The sequence below is a fragment of the Ochotona princeps genome, chromosome 4 (assembly GCF_030435755.1).
Source record: "Ochotona princeps isolate mOchPri1 chromosome 4, mOchPri1.hap1, whole genome shotgun sequence".
NCBI lineage: Eukaryota > Metazoa > Chordata > Mammalia > Lagomorpha > Ochotonidae > Ochotona > Ochotona princeps.
The window spans coordinates 96,932,805-96,952,294 of record NC_080835.1 but is presented as its reverse complement, the minus strand read 5'-3'; the positions used below and the strand labels follow the sequence as shown (position 1 = coordinate 96,952,294).

General features: G+C 48.0%; 1 protein-coding gene across 4 annotated transcripts in view; it reads right to left on the bottom strand.

Moving 5' to 3' along the window:
* The window catches only part of PKNOX2 (PBX/knotted 1 homeobox 2), a 283,491-nt gene that overhangs the window by 19,815 nt on the left and 244,186 nt on the right, over positions 1 to 19,490 (bottom strand). For all 4 annotated transcript variants that reach the window (XM_036494843.2, XM_058664060.1, XM_058664059.1 and 1 more), the window contains one exon: positions 10,390 to 10,578. In XM_036494843.2, the coding sequence (XP_036350736.1) occupies positions 10,390 to 10,578 (189 nt within the window). The remainder of the gene's footprint in view (positions 1 to 10,389; positions 10,579 to 19,490) is intronic.

Genomic DNA, 19,490 nt, shown 5'->3' with positions numbered 1-19,490 from the left:
AACTTTTAATTAGGGAATCTCAACGGAACTTGAGCTGTGGTTATGCATCAAGGTGAAGGAATTCATGATGGGGGAAGGGTTTGGGGTGAAGGGGGGGGAATCCCAGTCATGTAATGCAATGTAATTAATGAATAAATGAATATTAAAGAAAAAAAAATAAGTACATACAGCTGGGCTAGCCTCTGCACAACCTGTCTTCTAAGGGTATGTTTTTATAAATGGTTATTTTCACCTACTTGAAAGGCAATGCAAAACAGAGAGAGAGAGAGAGAGAGAGAGAGAGAGAGAGAGAGAGAGAGAGAGACAGCAACTGATCTTCTACCTGCTGGTTCACTCGTCAAATATCCACATCAATCAAAGCTTAGCTGGGTTAAAGTTAGAAGTGGAACTCTAGCTGGGTTTCCCTAATGACAGTAGGGGTCAAGTGCTTATGCCATCATGTACTGCCTCCTAGGATGCGGTAGCAGGAATCTGGGTCAGAAGCAGAGGAGCTGGGATTAATATTGACACTCTGATTTGGGGTGTAGATGTTGCAAAACGCTGCTTAACTTGCTGTGCCACAGTGCCCACTTTGCCTCATCCCCAGAGTGTATGAGCCTCAAGCTCAGCGACTTTCAGCAAGAATATCTGATTCTTTTTCTCTCAGCACAAAATTCACCCTGGATATGGATTCCTTTGCCCCACATTCTTAATTGGAAAAAGGCCCTTGCAGGTAGTGTCTCCTGTAATCATGGCAGCTAAGAAGACAGACTTTTTTCTGGCACCTGCTCCCAGCATTACAATTTCACAGCTGGTAAGAAAGTCCTTGGACTTCTGAAGTCCAGGAACTCCCAAGACCAGAAGAAAGCTTGGCTGCAGGTCTCCCAGGAGTCACAAGTCCTGTGTTTCTCCAGACAATCTTTGTGCAGCAGCTGGGTGCTGGGAAAGAGGTCATGAGAAGTCCATGGTTTAGGGAAAGCAAGACAGGCAACAGAAAGAGCATTAGAGGAAGCAGGCAGCCCTACCAGGGCTGCTCCTCCCAACCCATCTCCCCACTGAAAATGGCTTGAAGCTGTTTACAAGTCCAAGCACCTTTTAGGCTGCCATTTCCACACTCACACACTGGGATCATAGGGCATGAAGTACAAGGAGGTCAAGACAGGCAAGGCAAAGGTATAGATAAAAAAGAAGGCCCCAGCTGCCAGCTTTTGCTTAGGCATTGAAGTTCGCTTCTTCAGGCTCCAGGGCAAGTTTTGAGGGTAAAGCAAGTTGTATTTGGAGGAAGTATCTGCAGCAACAAAGGAAACATGTCCCAGTGGCAGGTGACAGCCATGGTTAGTCTCCTCCCAGGCCCTGGCCCCAAGGGACTGGGCTGAGCATCTCAGGAAAGTGGGAGTTGGCACCATTTAGTATCTCTCTCTCTGTGTGTGTGTGTATTCAGCTGATAAAATCTCTTTGGTGAGTCCTCCAGAATTGCCCAATTTGCCCCTAGGACTGGCTCTGGCCTGGGAACAGGAAGGGTATCCCCTGTAAGTGAGCAGCACCCCAACCACCTGAGTCACACCCTCCCGGCTCTGGACCACCCTGTGTGGGCTTCTCCTTCCAGGCCTTCTGGAGTTGGGGCAGAACTGGCCTTGCTTCTCACCTGCGCTAACCTCGGCTGCTGTGGCCTCATGGAAGGCAGAGGGCAGCTCTGGTCTTGGACTGCCCCTTCCAGGGTCCTCTCTGCAGGAGCTTCTTAGTGGGGAGATTTACTCTTTGAGAAGAACGCTTGGCCTTCCTTGAACTTGGAAACAAGTCTAACATGTAGAAGCCCAGAAACCTGGACAAAACCTTTCAAATCACATACTTTGACTTCCTGAGACATGAATAAGAGGTCACAGAACCCAGTGCTCCGTGCTGGGTCATTCAGCTGGTGTGCAACCACAGAGAAGGAACTCCCACATAACCCCACGTTTGTGGAATGTTAGGTGCTGTTTGAATGCATCAAAGGCATTCAAGGAATAGTCTCCGGAGGAAAGGCAGACACAGAGGAACCACCCACACCCTGAAGCGCAGAGGCAGTTAGTGCCAGAGGGAAGATGACCACTTTCTGATTCAGGCCCTGATCCTTCTGGGGGCCTGGTCTGTGCACTTAGGCTGTGCACTGCCACTGCCACCAGCCCGGAGTCCTCAGTGCCTGGTTTTTTTCCCCAGCAATGAGGCTGCTCCAAGGTCAAGCTGCCCTGATTCCAGCATCTATCCCACTCAACCCTCCTCACGGGATGTGGACCAGAACTGATGTTTCTTGTAAGTCTGGAAGGTCAACTTCATAGAGGAAGGCCAGTTCTCCATGTTGCTCAGCCCAAATCCAGCAGCAGACACGCTTCAATAACCACTTGTTTGAAACCAACCATGCCATGGTGCTTCTTTCCCAGTAGTGACATTTGAGAACTTTAAGCAGAAAAAGTTATCATGTACTGTCTTCACCCCACAAAAGCTTCAGGCAAGGTTAGAAAAACATAAACAAGGTCAGTAAAATAAATGCAAGATTCCTTTCTTGGGATTTCAACCAACACACTGTTTGGCAGCCAACGGCAGACAGGAGAGGGAGGTACACCATGTGAATCCTTCACGTGTCTTCTCAACTCTGGCTGGTTCACTACCTGGTGACTTGGAGAGCGTTCGTGTCAGCTAACCCAGTTTGGGTGATTTTCCTCTTTCATACCTTTCTCCATTTTTCTTCTGGTTTTTGGCTGGGAGGTGTGGAGAGGCACTCAAATTATATCATCAAAGGAACAGCATGGGAACTTCCAGGGGTAGGGACCATGAACTGGGCACATCCTACCTGAGGCAAGAAAAAGGCAGCACATCTTGGCACCTCTGGGGTGTGGGGAAATGATACTCAGGAGCTCTTTCACAAACCTGCCCGGCACTGAGTTGTTTTAGGCACGGACTCTCAGGGTCACTGATGCTGGCCTGCAGTGGAATAGACCGCTAAGGCCCGCAGCTGATGGATGGTGTAAACATTGCCTGTTTACTGCACTTGCCCACTAACAGAGAGCATTCTTCCATCACACAATCTCATGTTAATGTCACCGTGGACTTGAGGGGTCCGCAGGAGGGAGGTCATTCTCTTGGCCTGAAAAGGGACTGAGCTCCAGAGAATGCAAGGAGCCTTGCAGAGTTCAGCAGCTCAGCTGGCTCTGACTGCAAGACACCTGTGCCCGAAGGCTGTGTGCCTGGGCTCAACTGCGCCATACCTGACACTTTCAGCTATACTATAACTGCTTCCACCTCCTTTGGCAGAGGTCCCTCTGCTGGGGAGAGGCATAGACTTCAAGCCTGTCCTAGAGGTCCCAGAGTCGCTTGGGTTCATTACTTAGTAATGGAATAGGTTCAGCCAGGGTCCCAAACACAGCACAGTGACAAGGTCTTGCCCCTCCATTCCCGTTTTCATGCCCAAGATGTTCCCTGGGCCATGGCCAAGCCACGGATTCTGACTTTGTTCCCTGCCTCAAATTAGCCCTGCACTTGCCCTGGGCTGTGATTTCAAGTCTCTCGCTCAGCGGGCTTGACTTGAGTGGAGGTGGTGCTCCCTAACATTGGGAAGAGCCCCCAGGGCTTGTCTGGGGAGGGCACTGGCAGCAGTGGGAGTCCCCCAGGGAGAACAGGAACACAGCACTGGTTTCTTCTCAGCAGCAGGTCCCATGGGCACATCTGACTCCAAACTCAGGTGGATGCTTCTGTCTGGATCCAAATAGAGTTGCTTCCTTCTGGGAGCCTTGGCATCCACAAAGAAGTTTAAGAATGTACTGGATGGTTTGGTTGCATTCCACAGCCTCCAGACTCCCACCGTTGCTTGAATAACTCTGGTGCAGGAACTCCTTGCACTGTTGCACCAGGATCATGGCGTGTGCCGTCCCCAAACTTCTGGAAGTTTCCCTACTTTTGTTCCCTGTGTACTGCTTGCTTGAGGTACAGACACAAAGAGCCCCTTGGAAGGGGCAGAGCATGGTAGGGCAGTGGCTTCAGAGTGGTGGAGGGCTGGCGCCTCCAGACTGCCACCCATTGGGCCACCTGCAATACCCCATGGCTACTGGAAGTCTTGCTGGACCTCAGTGGCCACTGGGTGAGTTTAACTCTATATCTCATTTTTCTGGAACACAGAAAGGAATGACTTGTTCAACAGGAAGGCCCAACGGAGAGGTGGCAGAGAGTTCCAGGGAGACTCTGGGAGTGGGAATGTCAGGGCTGTGAATCCTCACTGTTCATCGGGAAGGGGCTTACGCTGCCAGGGGGTGGGAGGGGAACTTAATTTCCATGCAAGAAAGACATTCCTGAAGTCACCATGATGGAATGAAGAATGAGGGAGTGAAGGGAGGACGCTTAGTGTTCTAAGTTAGTTTGGAATAGTTGGGATTTTTGTCTTACTAGGATACCTTTGAAGCAAGGGAATGAACTAGGTGTCCTTGCAGCTGAGGATTGTAGAAAAAATGCCATCCCCTAGGATTTAGTGTGTGTGTGTGTGTGTGTGTGTGTGTGTAGCGGGGTATGAGTGAATGATGCAGGGACAAGTGGGGCAAGGCAGAGGACCCAGCCTCCTGTCATCCTCATCCTGACCGCTAGGGGTCTCTGCTGATCCACTGGCTCAGTCCAAGCTGCCCAGAGCAGGACTTTGGGCTGGGGGTCAGGTGGGCGCGGGGCTGGGGGTCATTCTGAGTGCCTCACTTTTAACCAAAAGCTTGTGCTGATCTGCCCAAGGTGTGGTCCTCGCCCAATCTTGACTTCACTGCTTCCCATTTGCCTTACATGGGGGACATACAACAAAGTATCTTTCTTGAGCAGGTGTCTTTCCTTAGTTTTTCACTACAGGTTCTTGGAGGGAAGAGAGGAATTTATTTGAATTCCCCCAGAGCGCCTTGCCCAACATGAAGTGCATGTGCGGTAGCTGCTTGATAAATGCGCGTCTGGGATGGGTGGATTTCTGTGTGCGCACGCCCCAACGTGTGACCTGGGGCAGTGGGGAGGCTGCCTCTGTCCCCAGCCACCCTTCCTGGCAGCATCTCTCCATTCCGGCAGAGCCAGTGCCCTGTCTTAGGCCAAGAAAAGCTCTCTGCACAAACTCGAGGAAGCCGGCACACGTAAACAACCCACCTAATCCCGTCCTGTTCCCCTCTGTCAGTCGGGCCTTTTGTCTCTGGGGAGAGGCAGTGCTGGCACCTGGCGAGGGCAGCAGCTGCCGCTCTTAAGGAACATTCCTTCTCGGAATGAGGGGAGCTCGAGTTTCAGCAGCCGGGCAGGGAGGGCAGGGCTGTCCTGGTCCCCTTGGCTGGAGAGTTGGGGGCTGGGACCCCGCAGAGGGGAAAGTGCTCAGGCCTGCGGCAGGAATGAGGCAGCACACACCCCACGCTGGGCCGCAAGGGTGTACTGGTGTCCTCTTTCCACTGGAGTGGTGATCCTCCCAGGCTAGGGTGCCTCCCCTTGCACCGATCTGACCTCCACACTCCTGGGTCAAGCCCTCAGCATGATTGGCCACTGGGCAGGCGCAGTGCCAGGCACAGCTACCCTTCCCAGTGCTCTGCAGTCTGCGGTGAAGTTGGGGAGCTGCGCTCTGTAGCCCACCTGTTAAGCCCAGCATTGTCTCAGAACTGTGTGTGTCCCTCTCTTGCCTTACTTTCGGTCTATCAGCAAATCGGTGAATGGCTTGGGGGGGGGGGGTGTTTTCTTCCTCATTAGCCTTGAAACCCCTGAGCTACAGCTCAGTAGGGTCATTTTTTCCCCACTGGGACCTTTGTTCCCCTTTCCCTGTGTCCCCAAAAGGCAGCCAGAAGATGAAAGGCTCTGGAGTAACCCCACTGTGTCAGTGTGCCCACATCCCTGGGTCCCTGGTTGTGGTGTGAGAAGGAGGTCTTACAGCCTCAAGGTGAGGAATTAGATTGCACACCTAGAGCCTAGGGTACACACAGTGTAGACACTGGGGGAGCTCAGTATGATGTGGACCTAGGCAGGCAGCTAGTTCAGGGCCAGAGTTTAGAAGACACACTTTTCCTTCCTATAATCCTTTTGCTCACCAGTGAGTGAAATAGGGGGCGGCAGTTTTGCATGACCACGCCCCTTTCCAGCCCCTTTAAAAGCCAGTGCTGAGGAGGCGCTTGCTCTTGTTTGCAGACAGATCATGGACTCAGAGGACAGAAGGTAGCAATCTTTCTCCCTTATCCTTTCCCTTTCTGGCTCACTCATCCTGAACATGGCCCATGTGTGTCTGTATTCCTCACCTTCTGAATAAACCTTCCCACTCTCTTAAAGCATGTTGGTGCCTATGCTTAAAATGCTTCCCATGCCTGCCTGAAATGCCTCCACTCTCAAGATGCCCTCCCACGCAGGCCAATTTGCAACTTGTCCAATCATGACAGATAACACCCTCCTGCTGGCCTATCTGATCCATGCTGAGGTTTAATCATCCCACTTCTGGGCAGAAACAGAACCTGACATGAGCCTGGGGCTCTTCTTGGGGAAGGGATACAGATGATGAGTGGTGACTGGGGTGCCTCAAGCCACATGTGTGAGACCCATGGCTTAGACAATATACCTGCCACAAAGCTGAAAAAGAGGGTTGGATTTAAGGTCAAATGATGCCTGTCCATGTTGAGTTGGATTCTCCTTAGTGGGAAATGGTTGGGTTGGTGCCCTCAAAGGAAGGACAGGTGAAGCTAGGGCTGGAGTCCAGCCTGAGTTTCCATCTGAGGGTATTGCCCCTGTCCTAATCCTGGGTGTTGCACCTGATAGTTTTTCTAGGGAGGTGAAAAGAATGGGCTGTTGCCCAAGTCTTGGAGCCTTGATTTAGTTCTCCCTCTGGGTAGAAGTCATCTCCCGTATTTTTCTGCCTGCATCCCACCCCCTGAAAGCAGCAGAGGCAAGGAGAAAACACCCAAATCTGTAGTGTTCACTGGTTACAGGGCACAGCACAGCATGGCATCTGAAAGTCAGGGCACCTACTAGCAAACAAAAAAAAAAAGTCCCCCACTTTGCAACCTGAGTCTGGATGATTAAGTGCATAGGGAAAGCCACAAGCCAGCAGCTTGCAACAAAGCTGGCAGGCAGCAGGAATGCTGATCTGGAGGATCATGTTTCCAGGGGTGTGAAGTGAGGGTAGTGGGGGTTGAGGAGAGACATACCTCCCTGGGCCAGGCTGGCACACTAGGGCGGCTATTTCAGGTTGGGAGGATTAAGGTCGTACTATGACAAATGCATGTACATGCACACACACAACCTCCTCCTCGCCACCTCTGCCCCTCCTTTTCTCTGCTTCAGGATCCGTGGCAGCTCTGGAAGAGCCTGTGCAGGCCCCACCCTAACTTTATGAGACCATGTTGGGAGCTGGATTGGAGAATGCAGAGGGGAGCAGCATGGGGAATTTCATCCTCACCTTCACATACCCCAGACCAAGCATCAAGCCCATTGCTTTCTTCTCTCCACTCTTCCCGCCATCTCTGCTGTTTTCCCTGTCACCTTCCTCTTCCTCTGTGTCTCTATCTCTTTCCTCATCAACCTTTTCCCATACTCTTAGCCTCCTTCTACTTGTCTCTCTTTTCCTTTGTAATTCTTTGTTTTCCTCACCTTTTTCTTCTCCTCCACCTCTCGCTCACTCTCTCTTGCATGCTTTCAGTAAGCACTGGCTGGCATCTATCACACACGAGACCCGTGGTAGCCACGGCTGCCATCCGAAGGGGAGGAACAATGAGACTCAGAAGGAGTGAGTCTATTTCAAGAGATGATGAGCAAGTGGATGCCTGGGCAGCTGTTTTTAGATCCATAATTGAGTGATTGGGTGATTTCAAATATAGAAAATACTGTTTCAACTCAAAAAAAAATGTTTATCTGGGAGGGAGCATCCATCCTGTGAAATCCCATGTGACATTTGCCACATCTGGAGCTTAGAGCTGACAGGCAAAGCCCATGCAGGTCAGGGAGTAGGAAGTGACTGCCCATGGGGAAGAGACTGGCCTTGGTCCTGGAGGGAGGGGGCAGTGGTGGTGGTGTCTTCTCTGCACAAAGGCAGGAAAGAAGGATCTCAGTGCTTCTTGGTTTCTGCCCCAAGAGGTGATGCTGAGGCCAGACCCAGGAGGTGATGCTGAGGCCAGACCCAGGAGGCCATGCTGAGGCCAGACCCAGGAGGCCATGCTGAGGCCAGACCCAGGAGGCCATGCTGAGGCCAGACCCAGGAGGCCCTGAAGGTCAGGAGCACGTGAACAAAAGGTCTGGGAATGACTGGGCTCAGTGAGCAGAAGGGCAGGTGCACAGCTTGAGGAAGACAAATCCAGCAGCAGGCGCTCAGGGTGCACACCAGGCTGAGGGCTGCACAGAGAGGACCCACAGGCCAGCTGCTGTGCAATCACCTGTGTACCCAGTGGTGCCTGAGCCAAGCAAGCAGGGCAGCCGGGGAACTGCGGGGACAGGTCCGAGTGATACCAAGTGACAGTGCCCTCCTGCTTGTCATCTTGCTCTCTCCCTTGATCCTTGTTTTTGCCCAATGGCCTGAGCTCCTCTTTCCCAGCAGATCAAAAGGCTTTCTGGAGGGGCTGCTGCAGGGCCAGCCTCACCCTCAGGCAGAGACCTGCTGCTCCCTGTGATGAGAATCCAAGCTCTTCCCTTGAGCTCACGGCTTCAGAGGCGTGAAGAGCTGTGTTTCTCCGGGCAGGTGCTGGGGCAGGCAGCCTCCCCAGACCTTGCCCACCTGAGCTGGCATAGCCTTCTTTGCAAACCTCCCACAGCCTGCTCCCTGCAACCTGACTTGCCAACCTCAGATCCCAAACATGAGGGGGCCGCAGAGGCTGCTGGATCTTCCCCCCTCTTCCCTCTGCCACTACCCAGGCTCACCCCCAGCCCCTGAGCTTGTGGTAGAGTTGTAGGGCCCAGGAGGGGAAATCCAGGGCCTCTCTGAGGACCTGATTATTTCCAAAGACTTGTGCTAATTTTCTGATATGATCCTCACATCTCTGTGAGGCACTAAATCCTCATTACTTTTCCTGACCGATGCATTCTAATTAGATCAACACTTAAAAAAAATTTCACAATAGCCACAGGATGGCTTTCCATCTCATTAACTCCTCACTTATTATTTTCATGAAAATTACTGATAAAAATGTGCATCTCCATTTGGGGCGGCCTCACAGCCTGCTCAGCTCCTATCTCGCATCTCTCCCGTCACCGGGGCTACGCAGCGTCACCATGGTAACCCACAATAATAGAAACTAATAAATTACAAACGAGATGCTCGTTGAGCAATTATTGTCCTCTTTTATGCAAGTTTCTTGCTAATTTTGATCATAAGGGAAAGTACAATAAGACTCTGAAGGAATGAGTCTATTTCAAGAGAATATTAGGAAGCAGAAGCCTGGGCTGCTGTTTTTAGATCTGCAATAAAGTGATTTGGTGATTTGAAGCAACAGGAAGAGGAAATAAGCTTCCTGTCCATGTCCCAGGCTGCTGTCACTATCAAGTCCCATGGAGATTCACTGGGGTGTGCTTGATGGGACACTATCTCAAATGCATGTTGTCATGATGGCAAGGCGAAGCTGCCCTTCTCTGGGCCAGCCTGTTTCTTCCCTTGTCTCTACCCAACCGGAGTGAACATTGGCCACAGAATGAGGCATTCTTGCCAGCATCCCTGTCCATTCAGTCTTGGGAAGTTTACCAGTATCCCCAGGCCTGATTATCTCCTGGGGTGGGCTCTGGTCAGCCTCCAGGTTGACCTCCTTACATCTGTGTTGGACTCGGGGATTCAGTGAGAGAAGAACAAAGGATCAAGACTGTGGCTTCCAGAGATGCCAATGAGTCTGGTGGAAAAGTATCACTTAGTTTGCAGGTCTGGGGGAAATATCTGGCCCTGCAGAGAACAACTCCTTCTTGCCCAGTTCCTTGCACAGGATCCAGTTCCTAGCATGAAGGTGGCAGGTGCATCTTGGAGATGGGTGGATTATCAAGGTGACATTTAAGGTGGCCCTGAACCTAGGGGACAGAGAGAGGGTAAGCAAGTAGAGGTAATCAGGAGAAGCAGCCCATGGAAACCATCTTCATATGAAGTGAGCAGGACTCCGGGGATTAGCTCGTTCCTGTGTCCTTCCTAAGAATGCAGAAAGCTCCCATGCTATGGAGAAGCCTGTGTGGCCAGGAGGTCTGCATGCATCCCTAGTTCATCCTCCAAAAAAGCATCCCCTCTCCTTCCCTTGGGATATCTTGCGTCAGGAAGCTAGCAAGAATCTTGGATAATGTGGTCTCTGTCAGGTCTGGCCACTATCTGGGGAATACTGATGCCCTGGCACAGTGGGGTCTGTGTGAGTTGGGGCCTGTGCTGTCTGGTGGATGTAAGAGGTGGATCGGACGGGGGTCCTACTGGCAGCAGGATCCAATGGTTCCCATGTGTGTTACCTGTGAGTGAAGGTTTATGGAGGGCTGGTTGGGGGAGTAGGGTCCCCCGAGGTCATTCCTGAGCAGGTTATCACTGTGCATCTTGGTTTTGAGGCAGGTGATGTAGCGGTTGCAAAAGTCCTTGCAGAGTTCATTGACTTTCTCCAACTCCAGAAGGTGGATTCTCAGCACCTGGATTGCCTTCACCATCTGGGGAGAGGGGAGAGGAGAGAGGGGGTAGCAGTGAGTCCAGGTGCTAGAGTCACATTCCCCCCCTACCACCACCACCACAAACCATGGGCAGCCCCGCCCCAGCCCCAACCACTGCAGGGGAGAGCAGCCCCTGCCTTCTCATTCACAAGATTTAAATTCTAGCAATGACTCTCTGCTGATTGTTCACCTGCGTTGAGCCTGCTGTCAGCACAGCTGTTCTTGAGGTAACGGTAGTAGTCTGAGAACAGCACTGGCCTTAGAGAGAGAAAGCTAGGTGCATTCTCTGGATCTGCCACTCATTATCTGTGTGACCTTGGGGCAAGTTGCTCTAGCTCTCTGAGCCTTGGAAGCTAACCAATAGGGATAATGACACCCTCCTCAAGCGCTCTGTGGGCCTGCTGAGGGGACCCCATGTGGGGGATGCACATGAGCTCACGAGGTACTTTGCAAAGTACTGAACAAGCAGATGTAAGACTGAGATAAGAGCTTCTGGTAAGTGCTCTGAGAGGCCAGGGACTGTCTATTCTTAAACACATACTCAGGGTGACTCATGTGATGTGGCTACCTTGTGGACGCTCCATTGATACCTGCTGACGGACTGAATAATCCAACGTGACCTAACTGAGCGCCGGACACCTGTCTGCTTCAGTGCCCTTTGCTTTGTAGTATGTATGCCTCTTGCCTCTGCGCATGGTTTAGGAGTCTGGATTAAGAGATTCTCAACCTTTCCATGGCAAGGAGTTATTTTGCATTAGAAGCGTTGCTCTTTGTTGTTATGCTCATAAAAAGAAACAATTATGGGCAGCATGGAAAACAGAGCGCAAAGGGGAAAAAAACCCTTGTCTTTGATCCAATAACCCTAAATAAGGGTGATTCCTGCCCCTCCCCATGCATACGTTTTCACAGTTTCAATAAGCTTGGGCACATAATTTCATTTCCTGTGTTTCCCTTAGTTTATTGAATGTGTGTTGCTTGGTGCTGGAGTTGTCCTTATTCTCCCTTTTGAACTGTGAGCTTTGAGCAGGGATGACACCTAATTGTTCACATGCCATCATCAGACATACATGTACAGATACCAAGTAAATATTTGTCGGGTAAGTGAAAGCTATTGCATGCATTTTAGTTGTTGAATGTTATTTCAAATTTGTGCCGTAGAATCAGTCCCCTACTGTTATATTTACACTCGTTCAAATTTTTCAGTTTTATCAAAAAATGCTATAATAAACATTTTCTATCTTTATAGCTTACCCTTCACATTGATATTTCTATGGTATTTCCTTAGGATCAATTCCCAGAAATGACAAGGAAAAAACTATGGAAATTCTTAACGGCTCATGATAAATATTGTCAACTTGTCTTTCAGCAAATGGCAGACAATGTTCCAGATGTGCTGAAACAACTGGACTCACATGAGCAAAATAACAAAATAATAATGACAATGGCCGCATCTTACATGTCAAAATCAACTCAGGGGGTTAGTTGTGCTGCAGCACATTAAGCTTAAGCTACTGCCTGCAACAGAGCAGTGGTCTGAATCCCAGCTGATCAGCTTCCGAGCTAACTTTCTGTCAATGAGACTAGGAAGGCAGAGGAAGATGGTCCAACCTCTATGATGCAAATGGGAGAGCTTACTGGGGTTCCTGGCTCCTAGCTTCAGCTTGGCTCAGTCCTGGCCTTTGAGGCCATTTGGAAAGTGAACCAACAGATGGAAGATCTCACTGTTTCCCTGTTTCTGTGTCATTCTGCCTTTTGAATAAGTAAGTACGTCTCTTAAAAGGTTTAAAAAAAACCCCTCAAACACATCAACAAGATAAAAATTTAAGGTGGAAAACTAAAACTTTGGGGAAAAAGCAGAAAAAAAAAATTTGGGGTATGGGATTAGTCAAAGAAGTCTTGGACTTGACATCAGAAACACGATTCAGAAAAGGTGAATTGGACAATATCAACACTGAAATTGTTTCCTCTTCAGAAGAGCCTGTGAAAATAACAGCAAAATCACAGATGGGGAAACAATTATTTCAAGCCATGTATTCGACAAAGATTTGGGTATAGACTATGAAGAGTCTTCAAAAAAATTCATGGAAATGTATATTATCCAAAAAACTAGGCAAGGATTTAATTGGCGCCAAAATAAAGTTTTAGTTCTATTTTCTCACTGACTTTCTGAAGCCCACACATATAAAGAGCTCTCAAAACTGAACAGCAAAATAGGCTAGTTGACTCAAACACATGCGGGCATGTCACTGGGGAGGACACACAAATGGTAACCAAGCACATGAAGCAGTGTCCAGTGGCACCAGTCAACGAGGAAATGCAGATTAACACCAGCATGGCCCCATTAAAAAACACAGATAACACCAAATGGTGGCATGGAACTGGGAACTCAACCATTGCTGGCGGACATGTGAGATGGCACAGCCACTCCCCAAGGCAGTAGCACAGATTCTGATGAAACTGATATACACTCACCATATAATTCAACCACTGCACTCTTGGGCACTTAGCCCAGAAAATAAAAATACATATCTAGGGGAGGCATCTGGCCTACCGGTTAGGATACTGGGTAGTGTCCCTGCATCCCACATCAGAATGCCTGAGTTTAATAGTCAGCTGTAGCCCTTGATGCTGGCTTCCTACTAATGCAAATCCTGTAAGGAATCAGTGATAGCTCAAGTAAGTGGGTCCCTGCCACCCAATGGAGACCTGGTTCCAGTTCCCGGCTCTGGGCTTTGCTGCTCTGGGTGTTGTAGACGTTTGGGGGGAGTGAGCAAGTACGTGGAAGTCCTCTCATTTGCTCTTTTTCCCTCTCAAATAAATTAAAAAATTTTAAATGTATGTTCACACATAAACCTGGACACAGTGTTCAAAGCTATTAACTTTATGTTTAATAGTCCCAAACTGGAAAAAAAAAAACCCAAATAGATAGACAAATGGTGACTAAAGAAACAGTGGTACATCCGTGTTAAGGAATCTGACTGTACCTCAGCAATAAAAAGGAAACCCTCAACAACTTGAGTGAATCTCCAGAGAATCGTGCTGAAAAGCAAAGGCCAGTGTCTCCAAGTGCTGTGTACTAGATGCTATTTATGTAGCAATCTTGAAATGACAAAATCATAGTGACAGAGCACATATTAGTGGTTCAAGGGTGCAGAAGAGAAGGAGCTGTCTATATCTTGATTATAATAGTGTCCACATGAATCCAAAGACACACAAAACTACACACACACAGACACACATACACAGTGCATGTAAAATTGGTGCAATCTGGGTAAAATTGGTGAGTCGTTCTTGACTGTGAAATTGTGCTACCTTAATGTTAGAAAGGAATCAGATCTCTTTGTATTGGTGCTTACAATTGCATGCAAATCTACAATTCCATCCAAATACAGAGTGAATTCAAAAGGGGAGGGCTTGTTGCCTTTCCATAGCCACTTATGTTGACACAGGAATCCCATGCAATGCATTGGAATCTATTTAATCCCACCCTCCCAGTTTTGGCTAGTGTTTTGGTGCCCAGAGAAGCATTTGGACAATAAAAAACGGATAGAAACGAGGGAGGAAATCTCTCCCAGAGGATTTTGACTGTGGGGTTTGTGTGGAGTGGCATGGCTGGAAGCCAGCATCAATTCCTCCCTGAGCCTCATCGGCATTTCAAGTGGGGAGCCCGCATTTCTGGCCTGGGCTTGTAAATTGTCTGATGGGCAGGGATTGTGCTCAACTAATTAAAGGTTCTTGGAGTTCTAAATTAGACTAAGTGTCACTCAAAAACAGAAACCAACAATTGCGTGGCTTCATACAGGCTCTGTCGCAGGGCCTCATGCTAATGGCCTTTGCCAGTCCACGAGCTAAGGCTGGAAGAGACACGAGTGACCCTAGAGGAGAATGGAAACGTTAGTAAGGATCATTTGGACCACAGTGGACTTAGGTAGTTAATAAAGATGTGCTTCTGCTGCAGTTTTCTGCTTGACTTTGGCCATGGTTTGTCTCTTGGCTTTGTTTCTCAGTGTTATTAGCATTATATAAGGTGCTTAATAGACCCTTTCGGGTTGGCCAATAATAATGGCCAAGCATTTCTTATTCATACTGTATCTTGCACTGTATCTTAGGTCTATGGCATGCCTCTTCTCTTCCGGATTGTCCCCGTCACTGGGAACTGACCCTGCCATCTGGGATCATCTCTGTATTCTTCTCCATCTGCTGACTAAGGGCTCCCCTCCAGTCCACCAGAGTCTCTGTGACCTCAGTACAAAGATGCCTACTTGGCCTTCTGAAGCTCTAAGCACACCTGGTACCTCGGTCAACATCACACACCTCCATTCATTTTGTGCATTCAACAAATGCTGAGTCTTAGGATACACCATACCCTGGACCAGGGTGTGCCCTGCGTCTGCTCTCCAGATGGAAACAATTTGAACTTCATAAACCTTTCTGCATCTTCCTCCTTTTCCTTTTCTGCGCTCTTTGCATTTTCTTTCTTCCTTCTGTTTCACAGGTTTTATTTAGTAGAGTGTTCAGCATTTTAATTTCAATTTATTTACTCATTTCTTTAAAAAAATCTTCTTGTGAAGCAATGTATATAATGTAGACACATACATATCCACACATATCCACACAGCTGCACACACATGCATATATCCGTACAGTTGAACACATACATACATGCACACAGCTGTATACACAATATATACACAACTGCACACATGTATACATATACATACAGCTACACACACGTACATACCCACATACAGCTGTACACAGGTGCATATATACATACAGGTGCACACACATATACATATACCTGCACACACATGTGCATAAATACATATAGTCACATATAGTACATATATACACACAGCTGTGCACACTTATATGTGTACATACAACTGCACACACACATACACACAGCTGCACACACATACATGCACCTGTGCACACATGTGCACACATACATATATACATACAACTGCTCACATGTGCACACATGCATAAAGTCACACAGTACATATATACACATAGCTACACTTATACATACAACTGCACACACATACATATATACACAGCTGCACACACATACATACAATTGTACACACATGTGTATATACAGCTGCACACATGTACATATGCACACAGCTGCACATACATATATACACACAGCTATACACATATATACATACAGCTCCATGCACATACATATACACACAGCTGCACACATGTACATATATGCATATAGCAGCACACACATACATATATACACAGCTACACAAGTACATGTACACATATCTGCATACACATATACACACAGCTGTACACATGTACACATTTACATACAATCGCACACAGATGTACATATGCCCATACATACCCATATACACACTGAGGCACAGAAAAATATATTCATTTATTTTAATATATAACCAGGATTTTTTTGGGAACAGTCAGAATATTGATACATCAAACAAAAACAAAAAGTAAAATCTCACCCAAATCAGGTTTGACTGAGTGGAATACCTGCACCTGGTGTTTAAGTCACATCAAGCGCATCACGGGCCTAAGCGAACCTCTCGTCTGGTCTCATAAAGCCCAGCTGAAGGATTACTTTTTTATGGGATAATAGAACTGGTTTAAAGATTTAAGAAGGAGGAGTAAATCATTATGGTACTCCAAGGTGATGAATATGTAGGAACTCTTGAATATTGTAGGAAATGAGGGACAGTGCTGCGTACGCGGGGCCTGCCTGGCTGAGCAGAGTGAGCTTCACTGTGAGCCTGGATCAGACGGGCGCACAGAGCGGATTACCTCTCTGAGCCTCAGTCTCCTTATGGGGTGATGATGGTCCCTCAGACACAAGACTTGGTAGGAGCTTACGGGGAGAGTATTGTGATGGTGCTGCATGATCTCCAGGGAACCAAGTGCACGTCCCATTTTCTTGCCTTCTTCAATAATTTCTAATATTGCCCTGGTTTTTCTACTGGTACTACATAATTGGGAAGTGAAAAAAAATCATACTTCCCAGGGTCTTTTTTTTCTATATTTGTGTTTCATAAATCATCATTTATCTTATGTTTAATTTTTTAAAAAATTTCCCTCTAAATTAGAATGAAATGCTGCTTTATTAAACTATTTTTTAAATGATAAAGGTCATGTAAAAAGTTATTTCAAAGCTTATAGAGCAGTAACACTGCCATTGAATGTAGTATCATTATTGAGGGTCCTATGTCCTTAATTCCTTTCCCCAGGTTTTGCTCAGCTTTTACCCTGCCTACCTGTTCACAGTAAGGATCCAGTCCTCTTCTGTGACAAGATGCAAACTACCAGGCAAGTAATGTGGCACAAAGGGTTAAGCCAGCGCTTGCAACGTCAGCATCCCATAATAGGTGCAGGTTCAGTTTCTGGCTGCCCACCTTCCACACTGATCCAGGTCCCTGCTAATGCCAGTGGGCAGGTAGCAAACTGTGGTCTCTTAACGACCATGGGAGAGACCAGGCTATGTAGAGTTCCTGGCTCCTGGTTTTGATTCCCTCTGTTCTGGCTGTCGCAGCCATTTTGGGGAAGAGAACTAGTGGGTAGAAGATCTTTCTATCTGATATTTTTCCTTTTAAATAAATAACTTTTTAAAAGAGATGCCAGCTCACACAATAGTGTCACATCACTGTACACAGCACTGCAGTCCCATGAAAGCACCTGAAACTGGAGCTTCTTATTTCCCGTAATGTCTCATGCTGTGATTTCCTGAAGATTCTTTCAGCCTGAGAATTTTGGACAGGTGGTCTCAACTTTATCTGTAAAATTTAGGTTGATAATAACACCTATACTTAAGAGTTGTTGTGAAAATTGGATAAGATCAGGTATGTAAACATACTGGGCATAGAGAGAGCTATTCATTAAGTGTCAGTTCTTCATGCCCTCCTGGCCCTGCCTCCACTATCAAGCTCGTTTCTGAATAGCGGCCTCTCTGGCAGCACCTGGCCTCTTCACTTGATAATAATGATTCCTATGGCTTTCAAAGCAGTTGCATACACAGTACTTCACAATTTGCAAAATGCTTTACTCTCCATTATCTCATTTGCACCCCGTTAGCACAGGGATGCAGGGAACATTATCACTCTCCCCAGATAAGGGAGGTGAGGTGCAGAGATGGGGTAACCTATTGAGTTCCATGGCGAATTCACGGAGGGCTCCCTGCCTTGGGGGCAGACCCCTCCCACCAGCATCTCCTTCATCTGTGGATTGGAGAGCTGGAACTCTTCTCTGTCACTCAGGAAGAGGGAGATTGTAAACACGCATTCCTGAGCCTGCCCTGACCATTCCTGTGGGTCCCAGGGGCAGGCAGCCAAAGCTAAGATCTCATCAAGGACTGTTTCCAGCTTGGCCTGATGGGGTTGGAAGTGTGGGGTGATGGGAATAAAACATGGGTGTGGAAGCATGGTGAGTATGGGGACTGGAGAACTGCTGGATGACTGAGTACAGAATGAATGTTTGATGGAAACTGGCATGCATGGCCCATTAAATCACTTTTGGCCTAAGAACGTGACACTTCCTCTCCAACAGCTTCAGAACCTGGGGGAGCAGTGGGGTATGGATAACAGAGGGTAGGTTTTCAGGGGTTGGATTCACTTGTCCAAATCCCAGTCTTGTAACTTACTAGCTGTGGGGTCTTAGTCCTTAATAGCTTCCTCTGTAAAATGGGGGTAATAACAACCATTTCTTGGGTTTTTGTGAAAATTAACTAACAGTACTCAAGGTCGAAGAGTTTTTTTCTGCTTTTTTTTTTTAAAGATTTGTTTTATTTTCCTTGGAAAGTCAGATATACAGAGAGGAGGAGAGACAGAGAGGAAGTTCTTCCGTCTGATGATTCACTTCCCAAGCAGCTGCAACGACCAGGGCTGAGCCAACCCAAAGCCACGAGCTTTTTCCAGGTCTCCCACACAGGTTCAGGATCCCAAGACTTTGGGTCGTCCTCGACTGTTTTCCCAGGCCTAAGCAGGGAGCTGAATGGCAGGCAGGGCTGCCAGGACTAGAACCGGTGCCTATATGGTATCCCGAGTGTGCAAAGCGAGAACTTCAGCTGCTAGGCTATGGTGCTGGCCCTAGGCCAAAGAGTTTTAGAACCCAAGGGTCATAGATCTCTCAGCTACTGGGTCACTATGGACAGCTAATCTCTGAACTTTCACTCCATCACCTGGAAAATAGGAAGATCATAGTGATTCCTTCAGAATTTCCCTGAAGGCTAAATGAGATGTGGCCAGAAAGGAACTGAAAACAAGGCTTGGAGCATGGCAGGTGTAAGAAGAGATTAGCTGGGGGAGGGGGCAGAGTAGCTGTGGAGCAAATAGGTTCTTGCCTCTGCCGTGTCCTGGCTACACGGTCTTGTGCAAGGGACCACAGTCTTGTTGGCTTCATCTGAAAATGCGAATCGTGTTAATGCGTGTCCTGAGGGTTTGCAAAGAAGATTCAACAAGATAATATGTGCAAAGTGTTCAGAATGGTACCTGGCACCTGGCAACTGCGCATTATTGCTGTTATTGGATCATTCTTATTTCCTCTTTCTTGGCATCTGTGGGCTTTTCGACTCCTTTCTTGGCAGACAGCCTGGACTGAAGGCTGAAGTGAGGAACTCTCTCAACAGGGCTGGCTGGGGGGGTCTCTGTGGGCTCAGAGCTCTGAGCTGGCTCTTCCCTGTGCCTCCTTAGGCACAGCCTCCAGCTTCTGGCCCTGTCTCTTCAGAATGGGCCCAAGGGCTTGGGGAAGCCCATTTTTGTGCTGGCTTTGTGGTCAGGCAGCTGGAATCTGTCCCTCGAGCCACACCACAGTCTCATTAAAATGTGCCCCATAAATGTTAAAAAATTTACACATAAAAAATTCCATGCATGAAACTGAAACTCTCTGTTTTACAGCTTTGGTTTGAAATC